The 22,754-nt window shown below is 45.6% G+C and overlaps 1 protein-coding gene across 3 annotated transcripts in view; it reads left to right on the forward strand.

Annotated features, from left to right (window-relative positions):
- The window catches only part of TMTC2 (transmembrane O-mannosyltransferase targeting cadherins 2), a 454,418-nt gene that overhangs the window by 24,191 nt on the left and 407,473 nt on the right, over positions 1-22,754 (forward strand). For 2 of the 3 annotated variants that reach the window (XM_073556990.1, XM_073556989.1), the window contains exon 1: positions 14,908-15,413. The exons of the other annotated variant lie outside the window; for it this stretch is intronic. In XM_073556990.1, coding sequence (XP_073413091.1) covers positions 15,331-15,413 — 83 coding nt within the window. In that variant the 5' untranslated portion in view covers positions 14,908-15,330. Of the gene's footprint in view, positions 1-14,907; positions 15,414-22,754 lie in introns of those variants that run through there. 3 annotated transcript variants of the gene reach the window in all.

Genomic DNA, 22,754 nt, shown 5'->3' on the forward strand with positions numbered 1-22,754 from the left:
CGGTTGGAAAACCGCTGGGCCTTTTCCTGGGAGAGAGATAACTTATCCACCACTTGGTCCCAGATGTGGTGCATTCTCTCCACCACAGCGTCAACACCTGGGCAGGCAGAAGGCTCCACCTGCCCTGAAGAAAATCGAGGATGAAACCCAAAGTTACAAAAAAAAGGTGACATCAAAGTGGCAGAACTAGCTCTATTATTTAAAGCAAATTCGGCCAAGGGCAAAAATGAAACCCAATCATCCTGATCAGCGGAAATAAAACATCTCAAATATGACTCCAAGGTCTGGTTTGTTCTCTCCGTCTGCCCATTGGTCTGAGGGTGAAAAGCAGAGGAGAAGGACAACTGAATTCCCAGCTTGGAACAGAATGTCCTCCAAAATCTAGACACAAACTGAACTCCTCTGTCAGATACAATGTTCTCAGGAATCCCGTGTAAGCGAACCACCTGTTGCAAAAACAGGGGCACCAACTCAGAGGAAGATGGCAACTTAGGGAGTGGTACAAGATGAACCATCTTAGAGATCCTATCACAAATCACCCAAATAACAGTCATTCTCTGAGAGACAGGCATATAAGAGATGAAATCCATTGAAATATGGGTCCATGGCCTCCTGGGGACCGGCAAAGGCATCAACAACCCACTAGAGCGAGAACAAGGTTTAGACCTGGAGCAAGTCCCACAGGACTGCACAAAATTCCTGACATCACGAGACAAGGCGGGCCACCAAAAAGACCGACTCACCAGATCTCTAGTACCAAAAATACCTGGATGACCAGCCAATGCAGAGCAATGAACTTCAGACATCACTCTCTTATTCCACTGGTCAGGAACATACAACTTTCCACTGGGACAACGCTCAGGTTTGTCCTCCTGGAACTCTACCAGAGCACGTCTCAAATCGGGCGAGATGGCAGAAAGAACTACCCCTTCGCCTAAGATGATAGCAGGCTTGGTCACCACAGGAGAATCAGCAAAGAAGCTCCTAGAGAGGGCGTCTGCCTTGACATTCTTAGTGCCAGGAAGAAAAGAGACCACAAAATCAAAACGTGTAAAAAAACAAGGCCCATCTAGCCTGTCTAGGGTTCAAGCGTTTGGCCGACTCCAGGTAAATCAAATTCTTGTGGTCAGTGAGGACCACGACTTGGTGTTTAGCTCCCTCCAACCAATGTCTCCACTCGTCAAATGCCCATTTCATGGCTAACAGTTCCCGATTCCCCACATCATAGTTACGTTCAGATGGAGAGAACTTTCGGGAAAAGAAAGCACAGGGATTCATTTTAGATGTTACAGGATCCTTTTGGGACAAAACAGCTCCTGCACCAATCTCAGAAGCGTCCACCTCTACCTGGAACGGGAGTGAGACATCAGGTTGCCACAAAACCGGGGCAGAAGTGAATCTTCGCTTCAGCTCCTGAAAGGAAGAAACAGCCTCCTGAGACCAATTCAACACATCAGCACCCTTCTTAGTCAGATCAGTCAATGGCTTGGCAATACTAGAAAATGTTGCTATAAATTTCCGATAAAAATTAGCAAAACCCAAAAACTTCTGGAGGCCCTTCAAAGAAGTGGGCTAAACCCAATCATAAATGGCCTGTACCTTGGCCGGGTCCATTTCAATAGTTGACGGAGACAAAATAAATCCCAAAAATGAAATCCTCTGTACCCCTAAAGGGCATTTCGATCCTTTGACATACAGGGAATTCTCCCTCAAGATCCGGAACACAGTCCGAACATGTTCCACATGAGAATTCCCAATCCTTAGAGAAGATCAAAATATCATCCAGATAGATAATCAAAAACTTATCCACAAAGTCTCGGAAAATGTCGTTCATGAAGCACTGGAAGACAGAAGGGGCATTAGTGAGCCCAATAGGCATCACCAGGTATTCAAAATGTCCCTCCGGAGTATTAAACGCCGTCTTCCATTCATCCCCACGCTTAATGCGGATAAGATTATACGCCCCCCTGAGGTCAAGCTTGGTAAACCAGCAAGCACCTTTAACTCTGGAGAATAGATCCGAAATCAGGGGTAACGGATACTGATATTTAATAGTAATTTTGTTGAGGGCACGATAATCAATACAAGGCCTTATTGAACCATCCTTTTTGGCCACGAAAAAAAAATGGCACCTAAGGGTGAAGAGGATGGTCTAATATGACCCTTCTCCAGCGCCTCCTTAATATAGGATCGCATAGCCTCGTGCTCGGGTACAGATAAATTGAAGAGCCGACCCTTGGGAAATTTACACCCCGGGCTCAGTTCAATTGCACAGTCATAACCTCCTATGAGGAGGCAAAGATGCAGACTCATTCTCACTAAATACATCATAAAAGTCCACCAAATAGTCAGGAACATCATGCGACTGAGGAGAGGTGGAAAAAAACGGAGCCTCACTAAGGGCACACCGACAACCCCAACTCACCACAGACACAGATTTCCAATCCAAAACTGGATTATGAATTTGCAACCAGGGAAACCCCAGAACAATGGTATCATGCAAATTACGCAACACCAAATATCTGCAATTTTCTTGATGGTCTGGGGCGACCCGCATTACCACCTGGGTCCAAAACTGAGGTTTATTTTTCGCCAAAGGAGTAGCATCAATCCCCCTCAAAGGGATAGGCGTCCGCAGAGGTGTCATCGGAAATCCACAACGTTTAGCAAAATCCAAGTCCATTAGGTTCAGGGCTGCTCCCGAATCCACAAAAGCCTTGGCGGAAAATGTGGACAGGGAGCAGATCAGAGTAATTGCCAGAAGAAACTTAGGTTGAACACCACCCACAGAAAACGTGTGTGCAAAACGTTTCTCTCGTTTAGGACAGACAGAAATAATATGCGAGGCATCTCCACAAAAAAAACACAGCTTATTACGCCTTCTGAACTCCTGACGTTGCTCCCTGGACAAAACTCTATCACATTGCATAGGTTCAGACACTTGTTCAACAGGTGGCAACACCTCTCGTGCAGTCCTGCGCTCACATAAACGCCGATCAACCTGAATGGCTAATGGAATAGAATTGTCAAGACCAGAGGGAACAGGAAATCCCACCATAGTATCTTTTACGGCTTCTGACAAACCCTTCCGAAAGAGAGCTGCCAAGGCATTATCATTCCAGGTTGTAAGGACCGCCCACTTTCGGAATTTTTGACAGTACAATTCTGCAGAATCTCGACCCTGGCTCAATGCCAACAGGGTCTTTTCAGCCTGATCAATAGCATTAGGTTCATCATACAACAACCCCAAGGCTTGAAAAAATGCATTCACATTAGTCAGAATAGGATCATCTGGTTTCAAAGAAAACGCCCAATCCTGGGGATCGCCACGCAGCAAAGAGATGACAATTTTAACCTGCTGCGTGGAGCTACCTGACGAGTTAGGCTTCAAGGCAAAAAATAATTTACAATTATTTTTGAAATTCAAAAATTTAGACCAATCCCCAAAAAACACATCAGGAGTAGGGATCTTTGGTTCAGCAGCATGTGAATGAGCAAGGTAGGTGGAAATTCCCTGCACTTCCACAGCAAGCTGCTCCACACGATCAGACAATTGCTTTATCTCCATTGAGAGAAAAAAAAAATTCCCCCTACGGCCTCAGAGATATAGAGGAAAAAATATACATACTTTTTTTTTTTTTTTTTTTTTTTTTACAATTCTTTCCTGCTATTGGGTACCCTAGGATCTGCGGTATGGCGGGTGATTCTGTTATGAATGAGTCACCGTAGGAGGCAAAAACAGAAATACTAGCTAAGTCCAGAAAACCAGAGAAGTTGGCAGCTATCGGATTGCAGACCCCTGGACCTAACAATAACTAGCAGTAGCCGTGGGGGGTTCCTACGGTGCCCTAGACCCCTCGATCACAGCCAGAGAACTACATAGCCTAAAGACAGATAGAAAGGGAAATCTAAACTGCCCCAGAGCAGACCCCAAAGCAATAGGCAGCCCCCAACATATAATGACGGTGAAGCAAGATGAAAACACTAACACAGATAGAAAGATAGGTTGAGCAAATGATGGGGCCCAAGCTAACTAAATAGGACAGGACAGGAAAGCTGCTGTCTGCAATCCGCAAAAACACTCTCAAAAACAAGAGCCAATAGACTTATAGGGAAAAAAGCCCTGAAGACGCTAGGCTTCAAAAAGATTATATCAGTACTCAGGTATTTTCTGAAGACAGAGCAAAAAGGAATTCAGCTCACCCAGCAGGGAAAGGCAGAAATCCAGAAAAACAAGGCTAAACAAAACCAAAACACAAATGCAAAAAGAAGAGCAGAAAACTTAGCTTTTGGGAAGCAGGAATTAGACTGGTCTCCAAGAATCCCTCAGAGAAATCACCCGCAAGGCAGAAGGGCGTCGGCTGCCTTATATCCAGTCAGCAATTCCAGTCACCCAGTCATCATCATTCTGCTCAGGTGCTTTGTAATCAGCCTCACTACCTTCCTTCACCAGAAGAGGGAGTTCATCAGACCTCAATGGTGAAGGGGAAAATGAACTCACAACAGATTCTATTGGGCTGGTATGAGGAAAGGCATTGAAAATTGGTGCCGGGAGTGTGAACAATGTAACCTGCGCAGAAAGGACCGTAACAGCCAGCGAGCTCCATTGCAGCCAATAATAACCAAACAACCCGTTGAGTTGGTCGCCCTGGACGATGTGAAGCTGGTCCCAAACCGTTCAGGCTATGTTTATGCTCTTACCATCGTCGACCACTACTCGAGATTCCTGGTAGTCGTGCCTGTCAAGGATCAAACAGCCAGGACAGCAGCCAGAGCATTCCAATGGCACTTTTGTCGACCACATGGCTATCCCGAGCGAGTGCTTACAGATCAAGGTCCAGCCTTTGAGGCAGAAGTGTTCCAGGAATTCTGTAACTTGTACGGTTGCAAGAAGATCAGGATAACACCGTACCATCCGCAGACCAATGGCATGTGTGAAAAGATTAATCAGGTGGTGATCGACCTACTGAAGACCTTGCCTTTGGAAGAGAGGAATCTGTGGCCAGAAAAGTTGCCAGATCTGGTCGACCTCTACAATCACATTCCTGTGAATTCCACCAACTGCACTCCAGCCTACCTAATGAGAACGAGACCTGGCAAGCTGCTATTGATTTGGATATGGGAGTCCTTACACCTGAGGTGACATCACCAGATGCTGACTGTGATACAGAACGGCAGCAACAGTACCGTAGAGTACAAGAGTGTGTAGAAAAGAGTCTAGCTCAGGCGAGATAAAAACAAGAAAAGAACTACAATCAACATGCACCTGCAGTTCCCTTGTCACCAGGAGAACAAGTCCTAAAGAGGAAAAGGAGGATGCATAAATTGGATGACCAATGGGAAGCTGAACCCTACACCGTCTTACCATCAAACTTCGACAACACCAAGGTGTGCCTTACCAGTAAGGATGGAGGAGAAACCTCATCAGCAGCATCGAGGGATCAACTGAAACTGTGCCCTGACCAACTAAAGGATAGAATGGAAGAACAAAACAACCTTCAACCCATAGAAGAAGAAGAAAAGGTCAGCACTGTACTTGGATAATTTCCTGCAAACTGGACCAGAATAGATCAAGCCATAGTGGTGCCAGTTTTGATCTTTCCCCAACTGGTAGTGCAAGAAGAAGTGACTCAAGACCACCCTGAAAACCAGCAAGTACAAGCAGCAGATGCTACACCAGCAGTACAATAAGAGAATTTTCACCCTGCAAGTGGTGAATCTGTCATGCCCACGGTGAGAAGAAGTGGTCCTAGGAAATCTAGTATCCCTGTGCTACGCAGAACCACCAGTATTGTAGCCAGTACTACACACACTACACCAGTAGTTAACACAAGGCAACCAGTAAGGTCCCCAAAAAACACCAGTGCTACGTAGATCGGTCCGTAGTACCCAAGGTATTCCACCCTTAAGGTTCCGCATATAGATAAGTTTTGTAATTGTTAATCTGTAAATATGCAACGTTTCAAGTTTTGTGCCTACAGAGACTCTGTAAGAACCTTTTAGAAGATCTTATTTTGTTTTCATGGACAGCTGGACCACAATACTATGTGTGGTCAAAACAATACTTGTAAATAGTTTGCCAACTTGCTAAGGAAATGGACCAAGGACATTGACGCATGGACTAATCGTCATCAGAACTATTTTTGAGCTTTTGGTTTTGGTTTTTGTATTTTTCATTTTTTTTTAAATCTTGTTATATTTATAATTGTTAATATGTTTTACTTGTTTTCCCTTCAGTCCAGGAGTACTGAATTGCATTAGGGGGGAAAGGGGCGCCTCCTGGAGTATGGTCGCCACAGTGGCATTACCTTCTCCTAGGGAGTATGATGTCATGCTTGGAAGCAATAAAGGATCTCTCTGGCAGTGAATCACAACACACAAAACAGCTTCCACTCCAGGCCAGCAGAGGGAGCTCTGAACCCAAAAACTGGGGGAAGAGCTGCTTTCTGAGGGCCAGGAAGGGGAAATTAGGAGTTTGTGTGAGGAGGGCAACGTGTGTGGACGTGAGGAGAAGAGCTGGGAGAGTGAGCAGAGAGTTCATGCTCATTCCCAGCTATAGCGCATGATCTGGAGCCCGGTATCCAAGGCTGTATAGACACTGATGGTTCTGCAACAGAAACCGGAGGAATAGGAAGCTGTAGATGCTCTATTCCCACGTAAGACTCGGAGGCACAACAGCGACGTGTGAGCCAGAAGAGAAAGGCTACAGCTGTCTGCCATACGAGGGAGTTCTAAAGAGAATAAGCAAGTGGAACGTCAGTGTAACACAGTACTGCAAGTACCTAAAACTAAGCGCTAGGAAGGAGACTACACAACCCATCTGCCTAGAGAGATTCCTAAGTTGCTTCCAGGCTAGCCAGCTCCTGTGCCATCTGTAATCTGGACCCTGGACTGCATTTGCCAAGCATAGTAAAGGTAAAGAAACTGCACCCTGTTGTGTCCTTGCCTTCTTCCTGCAAACTCTCCAGCACTGCTACATCTCTGTGCCAAACACTACACCCTCTTCTTCAACACCTACCCTCTTCATCTACTCTGCCCTGGGACTCCAGCCCTGCCTGTGGAGGGCTACACCATCATTGCTGCACCCCACCATCTGTCCCAGTGGATCTGTCCGCAGCGTCGGCTTAACAGCTTCATTGCCAAACACCACAGGTGGCGTCACAAATCATTCACTCATAAACTTTATTCCATCACTTAATTCCCTTTTACATGGCGCCCAGGGCCACGGACCGGGTCACCGCTGCTGTGACATTCCCCTCTGAGAGACTGGCCCGGTACCGAGTACCCAACAGCCCTGGGAGGGCGACCCAGTTACACACGTAAAAACTTCAGATTATTGGTGCACATTTTGATCAAAGTACATATGTCCATCTGCCAGCAACCGCTTACAGATCAGACCCTTATACTGAAGACTCACCTTTGTGCCTATGCCTCAAATTAACTTTAGGTAAAATGAATCCAGCGACAGTCTGAGGCATGGTTCACATGAGCGTATAAAAACATCGGCAGAATTTCATCAAGAAAAAGATTATTTTCTCACTTCTCATCCGTGTACAAACTGTTTTTTTTTACAGCAGCAGCTATTAATAATTTACAAGTCCATTTACAGTTTCCTACATTAAAAAATGGCATTGGCAATGTATTCGTAAAAAAAACCCTAATGTTGTCGTATGTTCCATATGAGATCCGTTTTTTTCTGCAGACTCATAGACTTGAATGGGTAAGTCTGACCCAACATGTGGAAGAAACTTGATTTGTTTCACATGTAGACTTGATCTGATCAGCCCAATTGAATAACATTGGTACTAGTGCTGTCCATGTGCTGTCTATTTTCAAAAGACAGCACTCAGACCGACAACATGCTTGTTCGACCGAACCCTTAGAGCAAAGATGTGAAACTCAAATACACAGAGTGCCGAAATTAAAAGCTTGGACAAAGTCGTGGGCCAACCTTGATATTTATTTAAAAAATGTGTACAATTGAGGAAATTTTTCCTTATCAAATTTATCGATGGACTTTTTCATATGCAAACAAAGATAAAGATGTTGTCCCATTACATTTTAATTAATAGATCTTAGAATAAAATATTGTAATAGCATGTGTTACGGTTTGCTGTTGCAAAGAGGAATGTAGAGAAAACCCGGAAGTGGACCCTCTGGGTCACGGCTCCAGAGCCCCCGAGGGCAAGCGCCCAGTTGAGAACCACCCCCTATACAGGGAGTGTTAGGGACAGACCCCCAGGTGATAGAACCGTGACAGCCAGAACCAAAGTGACGACTGGGGCTATAGACTGGTAAGGAGGCACAGACGTATCCGTACAGTTAAGCACAGGAGAACACAGAGACCTTGGGCAGGGCACAGGACCGGAGAGCCGAGGGTGACAATGACTGGAGGCTGTAATAGAGAGGAAGCACAAATAATACACTAGGCGGGAAGCAAGGCGAACAACAGGGAAGGTATGAGGGTAGGACGAGAAGACAGAAGGAGCAGGACAGAGAAGGTGTAGGGACCCAAGGAGGGTACGGTATGGCTAAAGTACAGAAGGGGAGAAAACAGAGAAAGCGCGAGGCAAGGATAAGGGAACCAGAGACACAGAGCACAGCACAGGCAGTGGCAAGAATGAAAGGGCCTGAAACACAGAGAACGCCGCCAAGAGACAGCGTCACCGCATTCAATAGACAGGCGTCTTACCTGTCCAGACGCCGAGCATAAGTAGAGATGGGCGCCGCCATGTTGGAGGCAGGGCCAGCGCGTCACTCTACCCAGGAGGCTGCGCGCCAGGAGTAAGGCAGTGCGCAGGTGCACGACGCAGAGGGAGCCGGAGGCCGGGCGCGGGGACGCGCCGGGGAGCAGGGCACGCCGGGAGGTGCGCGCAGCGAGGCAAGTGGGGATCGGGGCCGTGACAGCATGTTGTGTAAGAGCAGTAGAAATCATATGGCCGAATGGCTTAATTTAAATTTGAAATAACAAAGGATAAAAAACCTTGAATTCCTCCACAGTACCCTCCTCCTTCACTCATACTAAGAAGGAATGGTGACCATATCACAGCATTGTTCTCTAACTGTACTCTCCACACAGTACTCCATACAGTGTAATGACCACAAAAAGTGCTCCATACACTATAGTGGGACCCACATAGTCCTCCGTACATACAGTATAACAGGGCCCTGCATTGCCTTCCATACAGTATAACAGCCTCACATAGTGCTCCATACATTATAATGGCCTCATGTTGCAATCAATACAGTATAATGGCCACACATAGTGCTCCAAACAGTATAATCATCTCAAATAGTGCCCCACACAGTATAAAAGGCTGTACATAATGCTCCAGTATAATGGCCCCACATTAAAAAAAATAAAGATCTCTGCCCTCTCCCCAGCTGCTCCAGTCATAGTGTGACCAGGTCCTCTGCACATCTCGTCACAGTGGGATGCGCTGTAATGAGTTTGACACACGTGCCTTAGAGTGATGGGTGGATAGCGTGCACAGACTGCGCAATTAGTCACTCCCCCAAATACACAAAAATCTAGTATTTGGCAAGTGTGGAAATATTGGACTGGAATTGTACCCAGCCTCACCTTGAGAAAAGAGGTGCTGAATCCTTTCTGTCATGTTCACAGTAAATATCATATATATATAGTAGATGCAGGTCCCACCAATGGTAACTGCATGTGTCTTGCGAACAAGGCCTTTGCACACGTCTATCAGTTGAAAGGAGGACAGGAAATCCCATCTATTCTATTATTTCTAAACACTGTTTTTCGGTGATCACTTTGTATCTCCGTTCATACTGCACCCACACACACAAATGATGCACCATTTGAAAGGTAAACTTGCCCCCTGCAGCAAGAAAATAGCCAAACAAACCACACATCCAGGATATGATCACAAACTACAGTTTAAACATTAATTTTCATAAACCTGCAGTAAGGAAAAATGACCTGCAGGTGGCACCACAGTACCCCAAAGCACACTACCCTAAAGCTGCTTACAGACCACAAACAAATCCAAACATTTGCCTTAGGGGCTTTCCTAATTGCGGAACTGCTTGCCCAGCCTATTTCAGCCAAATTGGAGGACTGTACACTTTACTGCAGGGAGGCACATATGCAAACACATTTGTAAACATGCACTGCCTATTGAAGTGCACACTTGCTCTGTTCATACTCCACCCACACAAACAAATGATACACAATTTGAAAGGTCAAATTACCCGCAGGTGGCAGCACACTACCCCAAAGCACGCTACCACAAAGCTGCTTACAGACATCACAAACAAATCTGACCATTTGCCTTGAAGTCTTTCCAGCTTGCTCAAGTGCTTGCTCAGCCTATTTCAGGCACTTTGGAGGATTGCACACTTCACTGCAGGTGAGTCACATATGCAAACACATTTGTAAACATGCATTGCTTTTTCGTTGATTACTTCACCCCACACACACAAATGATACACCATTTCAAAGGTAAACTTGATCCCTTCAACAAGAAAAGACCCAAACAAACATTTTATAGCCTCTAGTTATCAAAACAATGTATTGTATTACCAAGCAACATATATAAATACCTGTCTGTATTTATCATCTCATGAAATACATTTACAATTTGACCAGCCTGCTTTTTATGAAATTGCCTGCGCCCACGATGACCAATGTGCGAAAATTTTGCACGGGCCAAGCTAGTCCAAATGAATGGCAATTCCAACCATCTTTCAATTGACAGTTGCATGTGAAGGGGCCTTATTCTTAAATACATGCAAGTCATATACTGTATATTTATAAAATATCCTGTCTATGTGTTACAAATGTAAGCAATGGAAATACCCTTTCAATGTTAAACATAAAATCTGAAAGCATTGAACCATCAACGACCTGTGAGTCAGAGATGCGTCCGGGTGTCTTCCCCAAGATGTTTCCATTCTATTTGAGGACTGTTTCCATCCATGACAGCAATTTTCCTGCCTCACCAGCCCTCCTGTTAGGGTATGTGCACACAGAGTTTTTTGGCTCTACGGATTTTGTAGTGAAAACCACAGATAAATCCGCAGGACTTTATCTGCGGTTTTGCCTGCGGTTTTGCCCTGCAGTTTTACACCTCATAATGGATGAGGTGTGAAACCGCAGCGTTTCTGCACAAAAGAATTGACATGCTGCGGATTGTAAACTGCACCAAACTGCGCGGAAAAATCCGCAGCATGTGCACAGCGTTTTTTATTTCCATAGGAAATAAAGGGACTGTACAACGCAGCAAAATCTGCTGCGTTTCCACAGGGCCAAAAACACTGCGGAAACGCAGAATTCACGGCGTGTGCACATACCCTTAGGGTCTTCTGGAAAAATGCTTGCGTTTCCCGTTGACTTCCAATATACACAGTAGTCGGGTCAAGCCTGTCCGAGTGTCTGACCTGCTCATTTCTGCAGAAATGAATGGGTCTATGTGTGTAAGGTTCTATGGTATGTGTGAAAACTGCCATCACATGTACTGGGCACACTGACTTGTGATGGAGACCAAAGGTGTGAAAAAAAGATGTTTCCTGACTCCTTTCAGGCAGTGTTACAATTGAGTTTCCCATCACATACTGTGTAAATTTCCTGCACCATGGAAGCCCATCACTTCCTTTTTCTTTGTAATTGTGTCTTTCACGGATAGATAAAACAGCCATTACAGTATACGAAGGGGCTTCACATGTCCGGATTTTTTTTTTTGTGGACAATTGTCTGCTAGAAAGTGAAACATGGAGACACATCCATATCTGATCTAATTTGGGGCCCTCGCTCGCCCATTCATGGGTGGTGAGTCTGGTGGTCGTACCCTCCTTCCGGCTGTGAGGTATCCATATCTGATCTAATTTGGGACTTTCGCTTGCCCATTCATGGTTGGTGAGTCTAGTGGTTGCCCCCTCCTTCTTGCTGTGAGGTATCCATATCTGATCTAATTTGGGGCTCACGCTCGCCCATTCATGGGTGGTGAGTCTGGTGGTTGCCCCCTCCTTCCTGCTGTGAGGTATCCATATCTGATCTAATTTTGGGCTCACGCTCCCCCACTCATGGGTGGTGAGTCTGGTGGTTGCCCCCTCCTTCCTGCTGTGAGGTATCCATATCTGATCTAATTGGGGCTCACGCTCACCCACTCATGTGTGGTGAGTCTGGTGGCTGCCCGCTCCTTCCTGCTGTGAGGTATCCATATCTGATCTAATTTGGGGCTCTTGCTCGCCCACTCATGGGTGGTGAGTCTGGTGGTCGTCCCCTCCTTCCTGCTATGAGGTATCCTATCTGATCTAATTTGGGGCTCTCGCTCGCCCATTCATGGATGGTGAGTCTAGTGGTCGTACCCTGATTCCGGCTGTGAGGTATCCATATGTGATCTAATGTGGGGCTTTCGCTCGCCCATTCATGGTTGGTGAGTCTAGTGGTTGCCCCCTCCTTCCTGCTGTGAGGTATCCATATCTGATCTAATTTGGGGCTCACCCTTGCCCACTCATGGGTGGTGAGTCTGGTGGTCGTCCCCTCCTTCCGGCTGTGAGGTATCCATATCTGATCTAATTTGGGGCTCTCGCTCGCCCATTCATGGGTGGTGAGTCTGGTGGCTGCCCCCTCCTTCCTGCTGTGAGGTATCCATATCTGATCTAATTTGGGGCTCTCACTCGCCCACTCATGGGTGGTGAGTCTGGTGGTCATCCCCTCCTTCCGGCTGTGAGGTATCCATATCTGATCTAATTTGGGTCTCTTGCTCTCCCATTCATGGGTGGTGAGTCTGGTGGTCGTCCCCTCCTTCCGGCTGTGAGGTATCCATATCTGATCTAATTTGGGTCTCTTGCTCTCCCATTCATGGGTGGTGAGTCTGGTGGTCGTCCCCTCCTTCCGGCTGTGAGGTATCCATATCTGATCTAATTTGGGGCTCTCGCTCGCCCATTCATGGGTGGTGAGTCTGGTGGCTGCCCCCTCCTTCCTGCTGTGAGGTATCCATATCTGATCTAATTTGGGGCTCACGCTCGCCCACTCATGGGTGGTGAGTCTGGTGGTCGTCCCCTCCTTCCGGCTGTGAGGTATCCATATCTGATCTAATTTGGGTCTCTTGCTCTCCCATTCATGGGTGGTGAGTCTGGTGGTCGTCCCCTCCTTCCGGCTGTGAGGTATCCATATCTGATCTAATTTGGGTCTCTTGCTCTCCCATTCATGGGTGGTGAGTCTGGTGGTTGCCCCCTCCTTCCGGCTGTGAGGTATCCATATCTGATCTAATTTGGGGCTCTCGCTCTCCCATTCATGGGTGGTGAGTCTGGTGGCTGCCCCCTCCTTCCTGCTGTGAGGTATCCATATCTGATCTAATTTGGGGCTCACGCTCGCCCACTCATGGGTGGTGAGTCTGGTGGTCGTCCCCTCCTTCCGGCTGTGAGGTATCCATATCTGATCTAATTTGGGTCTCTTGCTCTCCCATTCATGGGTGGTGAGTCTGGTGGTTGCCCCCTCCTTCCGGCTGTGAGGTATCCATATCTGATCTAATTTGGGGCTCTCGCTCGCCCATTCATGGGTGGTGAGTCTGGTGGCTGCCCCCTCCTTCCTGCTGTGAGGTATCCATATCTAATCTAATTTGGGGCTCACGCTCGCCCACTCATGGGTGGTGAGTCTGGTGGTTGCCCCCTCCTTCCTGCTATGAGGTATCCATATCTGATCTAATTTGGGGCTCACGCTTGCCCACTCATGGGTGGTGAGTCTGGTGGTCGTCCCCTCCTTCCGGCTGTGAGGTATCCATATCTGATCTAATTTGGGTCTCTTGCTCTCCCATTCATGGGTGGTGAGTCTGGTGGTCATCCCCTCCTTCCGGCTGTGAGGTATCCATATCTGATCTAATTTGGGGCTCTCGCTCGCCCATTCATGGGTGGTGAGTCTGGTGGTTGCCCCCTCCTTCCGGCTGTGAGGTATCCATATCTGATCTAATTTGGGTCTCTTGCTCTCCCATTCATGGGTGGTGAGTCTGGTGGTCATCCCCTCCTTCCGGCTGTGAGGTATCCATATCTGATCTAATTTGGGTCTCTTGCTCTCCCATTCATGGGTGGTGAGTCTGGTGGTCATCCCCTCCTTCCGGCTGTGAGGTATCCATATCTGATCTAATTTGGGGCTCTCGCTCGCCCATTCATGGGTGGTGAGTCTGGTGGTTGCCCCCTCCTTCCGGCTGTGAGGTATCCATATCTGATCTAATTTGGGGCTCACGCTCGCCCACTCATGGGTGGTGAGTCTGGTGGTTGCCCCCTCTTTCCGGCTGTGAGGTATCCATATCTGATCTAATTTGGGTCTCTTGCTCTCCCACTCATGGGTGGTGAGTCTGGTGGTCATCCCCTCCTTCCGGCTGTGAGGTATCCATATCTGATCTAATTTGGGGCTCTCGCTCGCCCATTCATGGGTGGTGAGTCTGGTGGTTGCCCCCTCCTTCCGGCTGTGAGGTATCCATATCTGATCTAATTTGGGGCTCACGCTCGCCCACTCATGGGTGGTGAGTCTGGTGGTTGCCCCCTCTTTCCGGCTGTGAGGTACAACGCAGGTGACGCAGTCTTCAGGCTGGGGGCACTGTAGTAATGCCATCTGCGGTCCGGACCGTCCTTATTTTTACTCTACAGCCTTTTGTGTTATTTCTGGTTGTTTTGCACTTTTGAGCTTCGGTATACTCCATTGTTCGGTGATAAATGCGACACTTTTCCTTTTTTTACAATGAGACTCCATATGTAGGATGCAGGGAATGACAGTAGGGTCTGGTCGCAGGTGGCGGTGGGTGTCATTTCTGACCTTCCCCCTATTATTGCTGCCCTCACTTTTCTAGAGCCCTGAACAGCAACGTGCGGCTGTATAATTACAAGGGAGGCATTACTACATGTGCTCCGGGGTGTGAGAAAGCTGGGTGGCTCTTCCATCACTAGTGAGTCGGTGCTCAGGGCAGCAACTGGCGGGGACCGGCGGAGACTGACACATCAGGAGAAGAATAGGGGGCGTGGCCCGAGAGGGGAGGACCGTGCGAGCATGCGCAGTGAGGCAGCACGGAGCTGCACGCTGCTGCTCCCGGGATGCTGCTGGCCGGCTGCTCTCAGTGCTGACAGTCCGCTGCCGGGGACAGCTGGGATCGCCGGTCCTCCTAGCACCACTACTGTCAGCGCAGCGCCCGTCCCTGCCGCCCGCCCGCCCGCCGCGTACACCACGGAGCGCTGACATGGGTTAGGAAGCTGCCATCCCGGGATTGACGGAGTGCACGGGGCAGGGCAGCGCCATCCATCCCCGGCCGGCGAGCAGGCATGGAGAGCGGGCTGTGAGCAGACAAAGAGCCGCGGCTGAGGGCAGGAGACATGATCGCTGAGGTGCTGAGCAGCGCCCTGGGGCTCGTCCTGTATCTCAACACCCTGGGCGCTGATTTCTGCTATGATGACAGGTAGGAGGGAAACTTTCTCCAGGACCTTTCCTCCAGCATCACCCCCTCTGGGAACTTCACTGCACTCCCAGCCCATCATCCCTGCTGGGCACTCGGTATGAATGGGATCATCTAGGTACATACACAGGACTGCTGAGCAGATGGGCCAGGTAGGGAATCCCTGCAGGGCACAGGATGGAGCCTAGAGGCCAACTTCATAGCTGTGTGTATATATAGAGAGAGAGAGGCAGTGGTGCCATAAAATATATATATATATATATATCTATCTGCTGTATACCGCAGTTATGCAAGTCTGCTGGGTGCATTGGTTAGACTACATCTGAGATTCAGGCTTCTACATATGTGATCACTGCACCTCCCAGGTCATCAGTGCTCAGCACTTTACTAGATCAGTAGTACTAGTGATCCATAATCTAGGAGCCATATCCATATTATTAGATCATCCGTGATATTAGGGCTCACAATAACCCTGATGTAGTGAAGTGATGAGCTGGGAGGTGCAGTGATAACCCCACATGTATATAATCCTACCCACTGTATATGGTATCCCTGATATATAAGGACTTGTGTATCCAAAGCTTTGTTTCTGTGATATCTCAGGGTTTTTCTCTTGGGAGATGACATATCTCCAAGAATCAGGAATGCGTAGCGTTGTCCATGTTCTCATCTCATTCTCACATTAAGCTCACAGTGAAGTCAGTGTCACTTCAGCCAACTTACCTAGAATTAATGCCATTTTTTTTTAAATGTACACTTCTCACTTGCTGCCGTCATATAAGTTTTTGTCTAAGTGCCATGTGTTTGCGGCGGCATCTAAACCTCTATACTTCACATCCCCACTATAGCCCCATCCTATAGATCTTTGCTCTTTTAAGAAGCTGCACATGTGTCTTGTTAATTGGATGACTACTTTCCCCTTCCATCGCCAAGTAGTGGTCCCCTCCTTAGAAAGCTGACATAAGTTCTAAGTAGTCATAGGGGAAAACTTCAATTTGTGCCCCCTTTTCAAGGTTTTTTAATCTGATTACAATTAAGACCAATGCATAATTAAAATATATTTGGGAGAACGGCACGCCTGGCTAAGCCTTTTAACAATCCTGGGGAGTTTCATGCTCCATTGAAATTAAACCATCCAAAAAGTGAGCATAGATTTACTCTGACAGCTTTCATCAGCCTCTCTTTACTGTGGGGAGTGAATGGATCCCCTGGGCTTGTGTGAGCTGGTAATGCAGCTCTTTGTGACAGGACAGAAGAAAGTGGAGTCTTCAAGATGCCACATGCACTGCTAATAGAATAGTTGTGTGCAAAGAGCCTTGCAATGGAGTCTCACAGATGGGCATGCAAGGGTTTAAAGTCCACATGTCACACACCCAACTTTATGCTGGACACCAAAGATAGGAGCTGATTCCTCCTACACAAGGAAATGGCTTATCTCTGAGATTTCTCCACCACATTCATCATTCAATGCTGAGCCAGCTCCATGCAGCCCTTTACACCAAGTTATGAGTGATCCCCGCTACATCAGTGCCCACCTCCTATCCCTGGTGTCAGGTGGTGCTATTGATTTGCTCAGGAAAAATAGATGCACAATCTATTAGCCTGCGTTGTTCCGTATCATTTTACATTTAGATTTGGTGGCTTAAATATTTTAAATTCCACGTATGTTAGTTCTCCGAAAATAGTTTACCTGCGAGGTGTGTTCCCGAAATCTGCACCAAATTGTCCCTGGTTTGAACCCACGTAGTGATTGTTGTACAATTCTGACAGATTTCTGTTCAGGATTCACACACACCACAGATTTGTGGCAGAAATGTCTCCCATTGTAAGTCCTCTGTATAGATTCACACGAGCGTATAAACAATAATTCAGAGTTTCATCCAGAAAACTAGGACGATTTGTTTCTCACCTGTCAGCTGCATGCAATCTGTTTTCTTACCTCAGCAGCGATTAATCATTTATCAGACCATGTACAGTTTCCCGTGTTACAGAATTGCAATGTATCCATAAAAATTGGATGCTATACTGTGGCTCCGTGTGGCATCTGAATATTTTTTTTTTTTTTTTTACCGCCACAATAGACTTGAATGGGTGAATCTCATGCAATTTACGGGAGAAACTAGTGCATGCTGTGATTTTTTTTTTTTCCACACGCAAATTCGGTCATTAAAAAACCCCCCACTCATCTGCTCTGCACCATTGAATAACATTGGTCCGATAGCAGTCCGTTTATTTTCACAGATGGCACTCGGACTGACAATATGACCCTAAATCTGAGTGGGCTTTTTCTCTGTAGCATGCGCATGATTTTCTGTAATCTCCATTCAGATGAATGGGACAGTCCTCCAAAGTTCTGCAATAAATCTGCTTGTGAACTCACCCTACAGATGTCAGAACTCTTCAGAATGTTGCAATATGGATGGTGCCATAGTGCTGTTTTTATTTTCTTAGGAAGTTTTTTTTTTTTTTAAACGTTGGCAATCCTTTATGACTTCCGCTTCTGACAGTTTCCAAACCTGACCTCCCTATAGACATCATAACAGAAAATCTCTACTATGCTATATGTCCTGAAAGAGTAGAGTGCCCTCTTAGACTGGTTTCACTTTTTTTTGCATGCATGAGCAACGTACCGATTTTCATCAGTGGTTGGTCAGTGTGTCAGTTTTTTACCATCAGTATTTCTCTTGCAAAGAAAAAAAACTGATGGAGGTTTGTCGAGCATCACCTATCAAACAGTCCGTAATAAAAAGTTACAGCAGTAAGATGCCATTAGGGTGCTGTTCAGGGCTTTCACTCCTTTACTGGGTGATTTTGACCTGTGACTAGGATAAAATCTGGACTTGACATGACCATTATAATCAGTGGAAAAACACATATAAAACCCATATGAAAAAAATCAGATGCTTGAAACTGATCTGAATTTACACATCATCAATAGTTTAAGCAGCACTAGTTCCAAGAAGACAAACTATAAGTGAAAAATTCACAGTTTTTCTGTGTTTTGGCTGAAAAATACTTGTGAAATAAATCCCAAAAATACAAATGTGTGAATAAAGACCTAAGGGTCATTTTGTTCAGATTTCATGCTAAGAACTGGACCACTTTCTCATATCAGTATTTGTGAGCCAAAGCCAAGGAGTGGGTCCAAAACACGAGAGGTGTTAAATTCTCATTACAGTTTTCCTGTGAGGTTTTTTTTTTTTTTTTTCTTTTCCACTCATGGTTTTGTTTTACAAATACTGATTGATGTGAAACCCTGCCGTGTGAAAGTATCCCTGGCACTTGGTGTTATAACCTTTTTTTATCTTGATGCCAATAATATCTGGGTGATTACAAGATGTCTAATATACACCTATATATGGTTAACGACTCTTGATAGAAAGGTAGGGTTTGGCCCAGACCTCTAAAGGGTTAACACTGTTCCTTTTTTATTTGTTGACGTTGCACCATAAAGTAATGCTGAATGTTTTATTTTAATTACTATTTGCATAAGCAGTCACATCCACATATTACGGTAAATATTTTGGAATGTGACTGTATGTTTTACAGTACAGTGGAGCCCAGATAAGCTTTATATCTGCACTTTTGTCGATGAATTTGTTTCTTGTTACGCAGTTTACCCTTTGTAAATCGTGCATCCGAGGCACACAAAGAAACACCATTAAATGGAAGTGCTTGCACCGTTCTCCTGTGTATGCTCCTAGAGAACGTGGCAAGAAATGTCCGAATCCAATCTTGTTAGCAATGCTGCATTTACTTGTGCCTTGTCTGTAAAGGCAATACGATACTTTTTTTTTTTTTTTTTTTTTCTGGGAAATGACAAAAAAAAAAGGTAAAGTCACTGTGCAACATAAGCCAATGACATCTTGTGACATTTTTGAGTATGGAGATTTGGAAGTGAAGAGGATTTGAAGCATTACATATTTCTCATACCATGTGCGAGATGCATAGAAGTGTGCGGCAGAACAGAAAAAGGGATCTGGGCCACTAATATACATCTTATTTATGTATTTTTTAATCATTGTGGACATCTTCCCCTTTGATTTCTGTACAAGTCCTTTCTATTATGTACTCTTGTTTTGTTACTACGGTGTGTTGACTGTAGAAAGCGTTTAGACTATGATCTACCGTAGTTTGTTAGAATCCACCTGTTGGTTTGCAGTAACGAACTTTTTCACCGATGGTCGATCCCTTAGGCCTGTTTCACACATCAGTTTTTTCGTGTCAGTTAAAATACGCCAAAATGGCGGAAAGCGGATCCGTTGTTAACTGATGTGAACGGATGCCACCGGTCCGTTTTTTTTGACGGATCCGCCGAATGAAGAATTTTTAAGGAACTGCTGCCCGGGAAGAGGAGAGAGAGATTTTTTTCTGTTCGCCAGAAATGATTTCAGGGTTAAATTTCCGCCTGACTTCATTCCTCCGGGCATGCGCACTATAAAAATGCGGATCCCCCACTGCAAAAAACGTTGCATAGTCTGTCCAGGCACCTCGGCGGACGCAAAAAAAAATGACGGATCCGCAAAAAAACGGATCCAACGGATGGCCATCCGTCAAGATCCGCCGGTAATGCAAATCAATGGGGGAAAAAACGGATCCGTCAAAAAAATGGCAGATCCGTTTTTTTGCAAAAACGGCGGATTTTGACTTATGGTCAAAAACGGAAGTGTGAAACAGGCCTTAGCTGAGTTTTATCCAATAGAATTTTTTTTTGTTCTCCACTCCCATAGAGATATTAAATGATACTTTTACTGAAGTCTTCTGACCTTACAAGATAAGGTGATGTCCTGGAGCAGTGACTAAGTGTTAACCGATAGACAAAATTAACAGCCCGGCACAGGAGAGCCAGGGATTTCTTATTCCTGCCGTGCTCTAAGTGCCTCATTTGAAAATCACTTTGCAGCTGTAGCGCAAATCTGTGCTGCATAACAATTTCTCCCATGTTCAGAAAGAGCTGGCCTGCTCTGCGTGGTTCAGCTCCTTTGCAGCACAATAAAACCGTGCCAATAGCCGGCCTGGCTTTTACAATCCACACAAGTATTCCATCATTTTCCTCTTTGGACATGAAGAAGAATGCTTTCCCATCTGAAGTGTAATTTACAGAAAGTGAAGGAAAGTTGTATTTTCTTTATGAACTGAGCTATAGTCCCTGCTCCTCTATCACCTGCCCACTGTATCTATCGTTCATGCCAAAAAAGAAAGCACCTTCTAAATAAATGAACAGGTGCAAATCTGCCATGACTGCAGTATGATAGTAAGCATAATGCAGTAGCGTCCTATGGCTGCTAACAGTGCCTCAAATTGAATTAATGGCATGTGACTTATTCCTTCCAAGGACTGGAGACATTCATTATAGTGTGGCGAAAAGGCAATTCTGGCAGCTACATAGGAAAGGGTTCTTTATAGGTAGAGCAGTTGCACTGAGGAATGCCCTACCACAAGATGTAGGAATGGCAGGCACTATCGGCATTTAAAAAAAGGGCTGGTTTCTTTTCTCATAATCAATAGCATTGTGGGCTAAAAGTAACTTACTGACAGATTACCTATAATTTGTTAAAGGGGTTGTCCACTACTTGGACAATGCCTTCTCAATCTGAGTGTTTGTTTCTGTTAAATTAAAGACTGCTACTTGGCTTGGTTGCCGGTTGTGTTTCAGCGATATCGGAACTCACTTTTTTGGGTGCTCACATGTGGTGGTTATATTGTCCCTGTGCTGAATCAGTGCTGGCATCATTGCCCTCGCCTTCAGACATATAAGCGATCAACAGGGGGTGAGACAGCAGCCGCAGCTCTGACTACCTTGTGATTACTTATTCTTGATATATTCTTATTGATTAAGATTGCAGCCACATATGTTTCCCTCTGTAATGCACCGGTGTTTCAGGGAAATCGTGGTTTGAAGAGCTGCCTTGGGACCATAGGACCAGATGTGATTAGCTGGGCACTGTCTTCGACTGTCTTCTCTTTGTATCACTGCAGTTGATTGACAGCTCTCGATGTATACTCCTGGAGGAGATCTGTCAATAAACTATAGAGGTGCGGGGAGAAGCCGGTCAGGGGTGCATCCATTCTTATGGACCTCAGCTGACTCTTCAATCCATGTGATTTCTGAAAAGCTGGAGGAAACACCTGGCCTTTCATGTAGCCAGGCTGTGATTCATGCTGCCCATGATTTTGGAAGCAAAGATTGAGTGACTGGTTCTCTTTAAACCTAGTTATCATTTCAGCTGTCTGTCAATTATTATTGAAGACATGCTTAAGCTCTCATACACATGAGATTGTCTGCCGATCCCGCTGATATTGGTTGGAATGTCTGACAGTCTAATGTTTACCTCCCAAGTCCATTCTGACCAATGGTGTGGAGATGGAGAGAGAAGTATCTGGAACTTTGCATTTGTGATGGCCTATCCCTTTGTTCTAATCCCACGTCAGAGAAGTCTGCAATGACTTTCTCATAGAAAGCACAGGAGCACTTGGCCGAGCATTACTGTATTCGGGGTACTCTGGAGAGATGACTGTCGGCTAAATGATCCCTCGTGTTGTTTTTATGTGCGGGAAGTTGTCGGTCATCTGATCTTTTACCCAGTTGCTGAAAATGAATAGGTCCCAGGTTCCTTTATTCATTGGAGCATTAGTACCGTCCAATTATTCCAAACTTACAAAAGAAGATTTTGCAGCTCATAATTATTTAAGTGGACGTGACCTTCCATGAGCAGCAGGTTTTTTTTTTCCTCTGGAAACTGAGATGATTTTTATAGACTGCAGATACAAATACAAATTTTGGTACATAGCAAGATAATGTAGCAGATACAGCCACATTGAGTAGTAGATAGAGCTACATTTTTCCGTAGTATATAATATTACAGAAAGTGTTTAAGTTTTAGATTCTTGGCTGCACTTGGATTTGGATGATAAAAATATGGTTGATAATTTTTCATTTCCTACCATGTCAGAGTTTATATTTCTTATCTAAGGTATGAACTTAACCTAATTCTTGCATATTCACTTGGGCAGATAAGAGGGAAATTGTGTGCACAGTATTTCACATAGTACAGGTCTCTGGTTGTAGCAGATCTATCGTGTAATTTATGCCGAATATTACTATCATGTGTTCTCTCTGAGATTTTCAGATGTTTGGACACATTTATCTGCCTCCCAATATCGTGTGCTAACATACCACATACTGCTTTCATTAGGATCTGGTACTGGCTGAAGAATGTTGCCGAAATTGTAACGCTGCTCTAAATTATGCCGTGCACTATAGAAGAAGCAGCAAATGGGAATCTCCTGGATCTCATCACTTGTTGACCCCTGCATTTCACAGGGGACCGAATGTCAAGAGTG

This window comes from Dendrobates tinctorius, unplaced genomic scaffold (genome assembly GCF_039654945.1).
Source record: "Dendrobates tinctorius isolate UK_male_01 unplaced genomic scaffold, ASM3965494v1 ptg000241l, whole genome shotgun sequence".
NCBI lineage: Eukaryota > Metazoa > Chordata > Amphibia > Anura > Dendrobatidae > Dendrobates > Dendrobates tinctorius.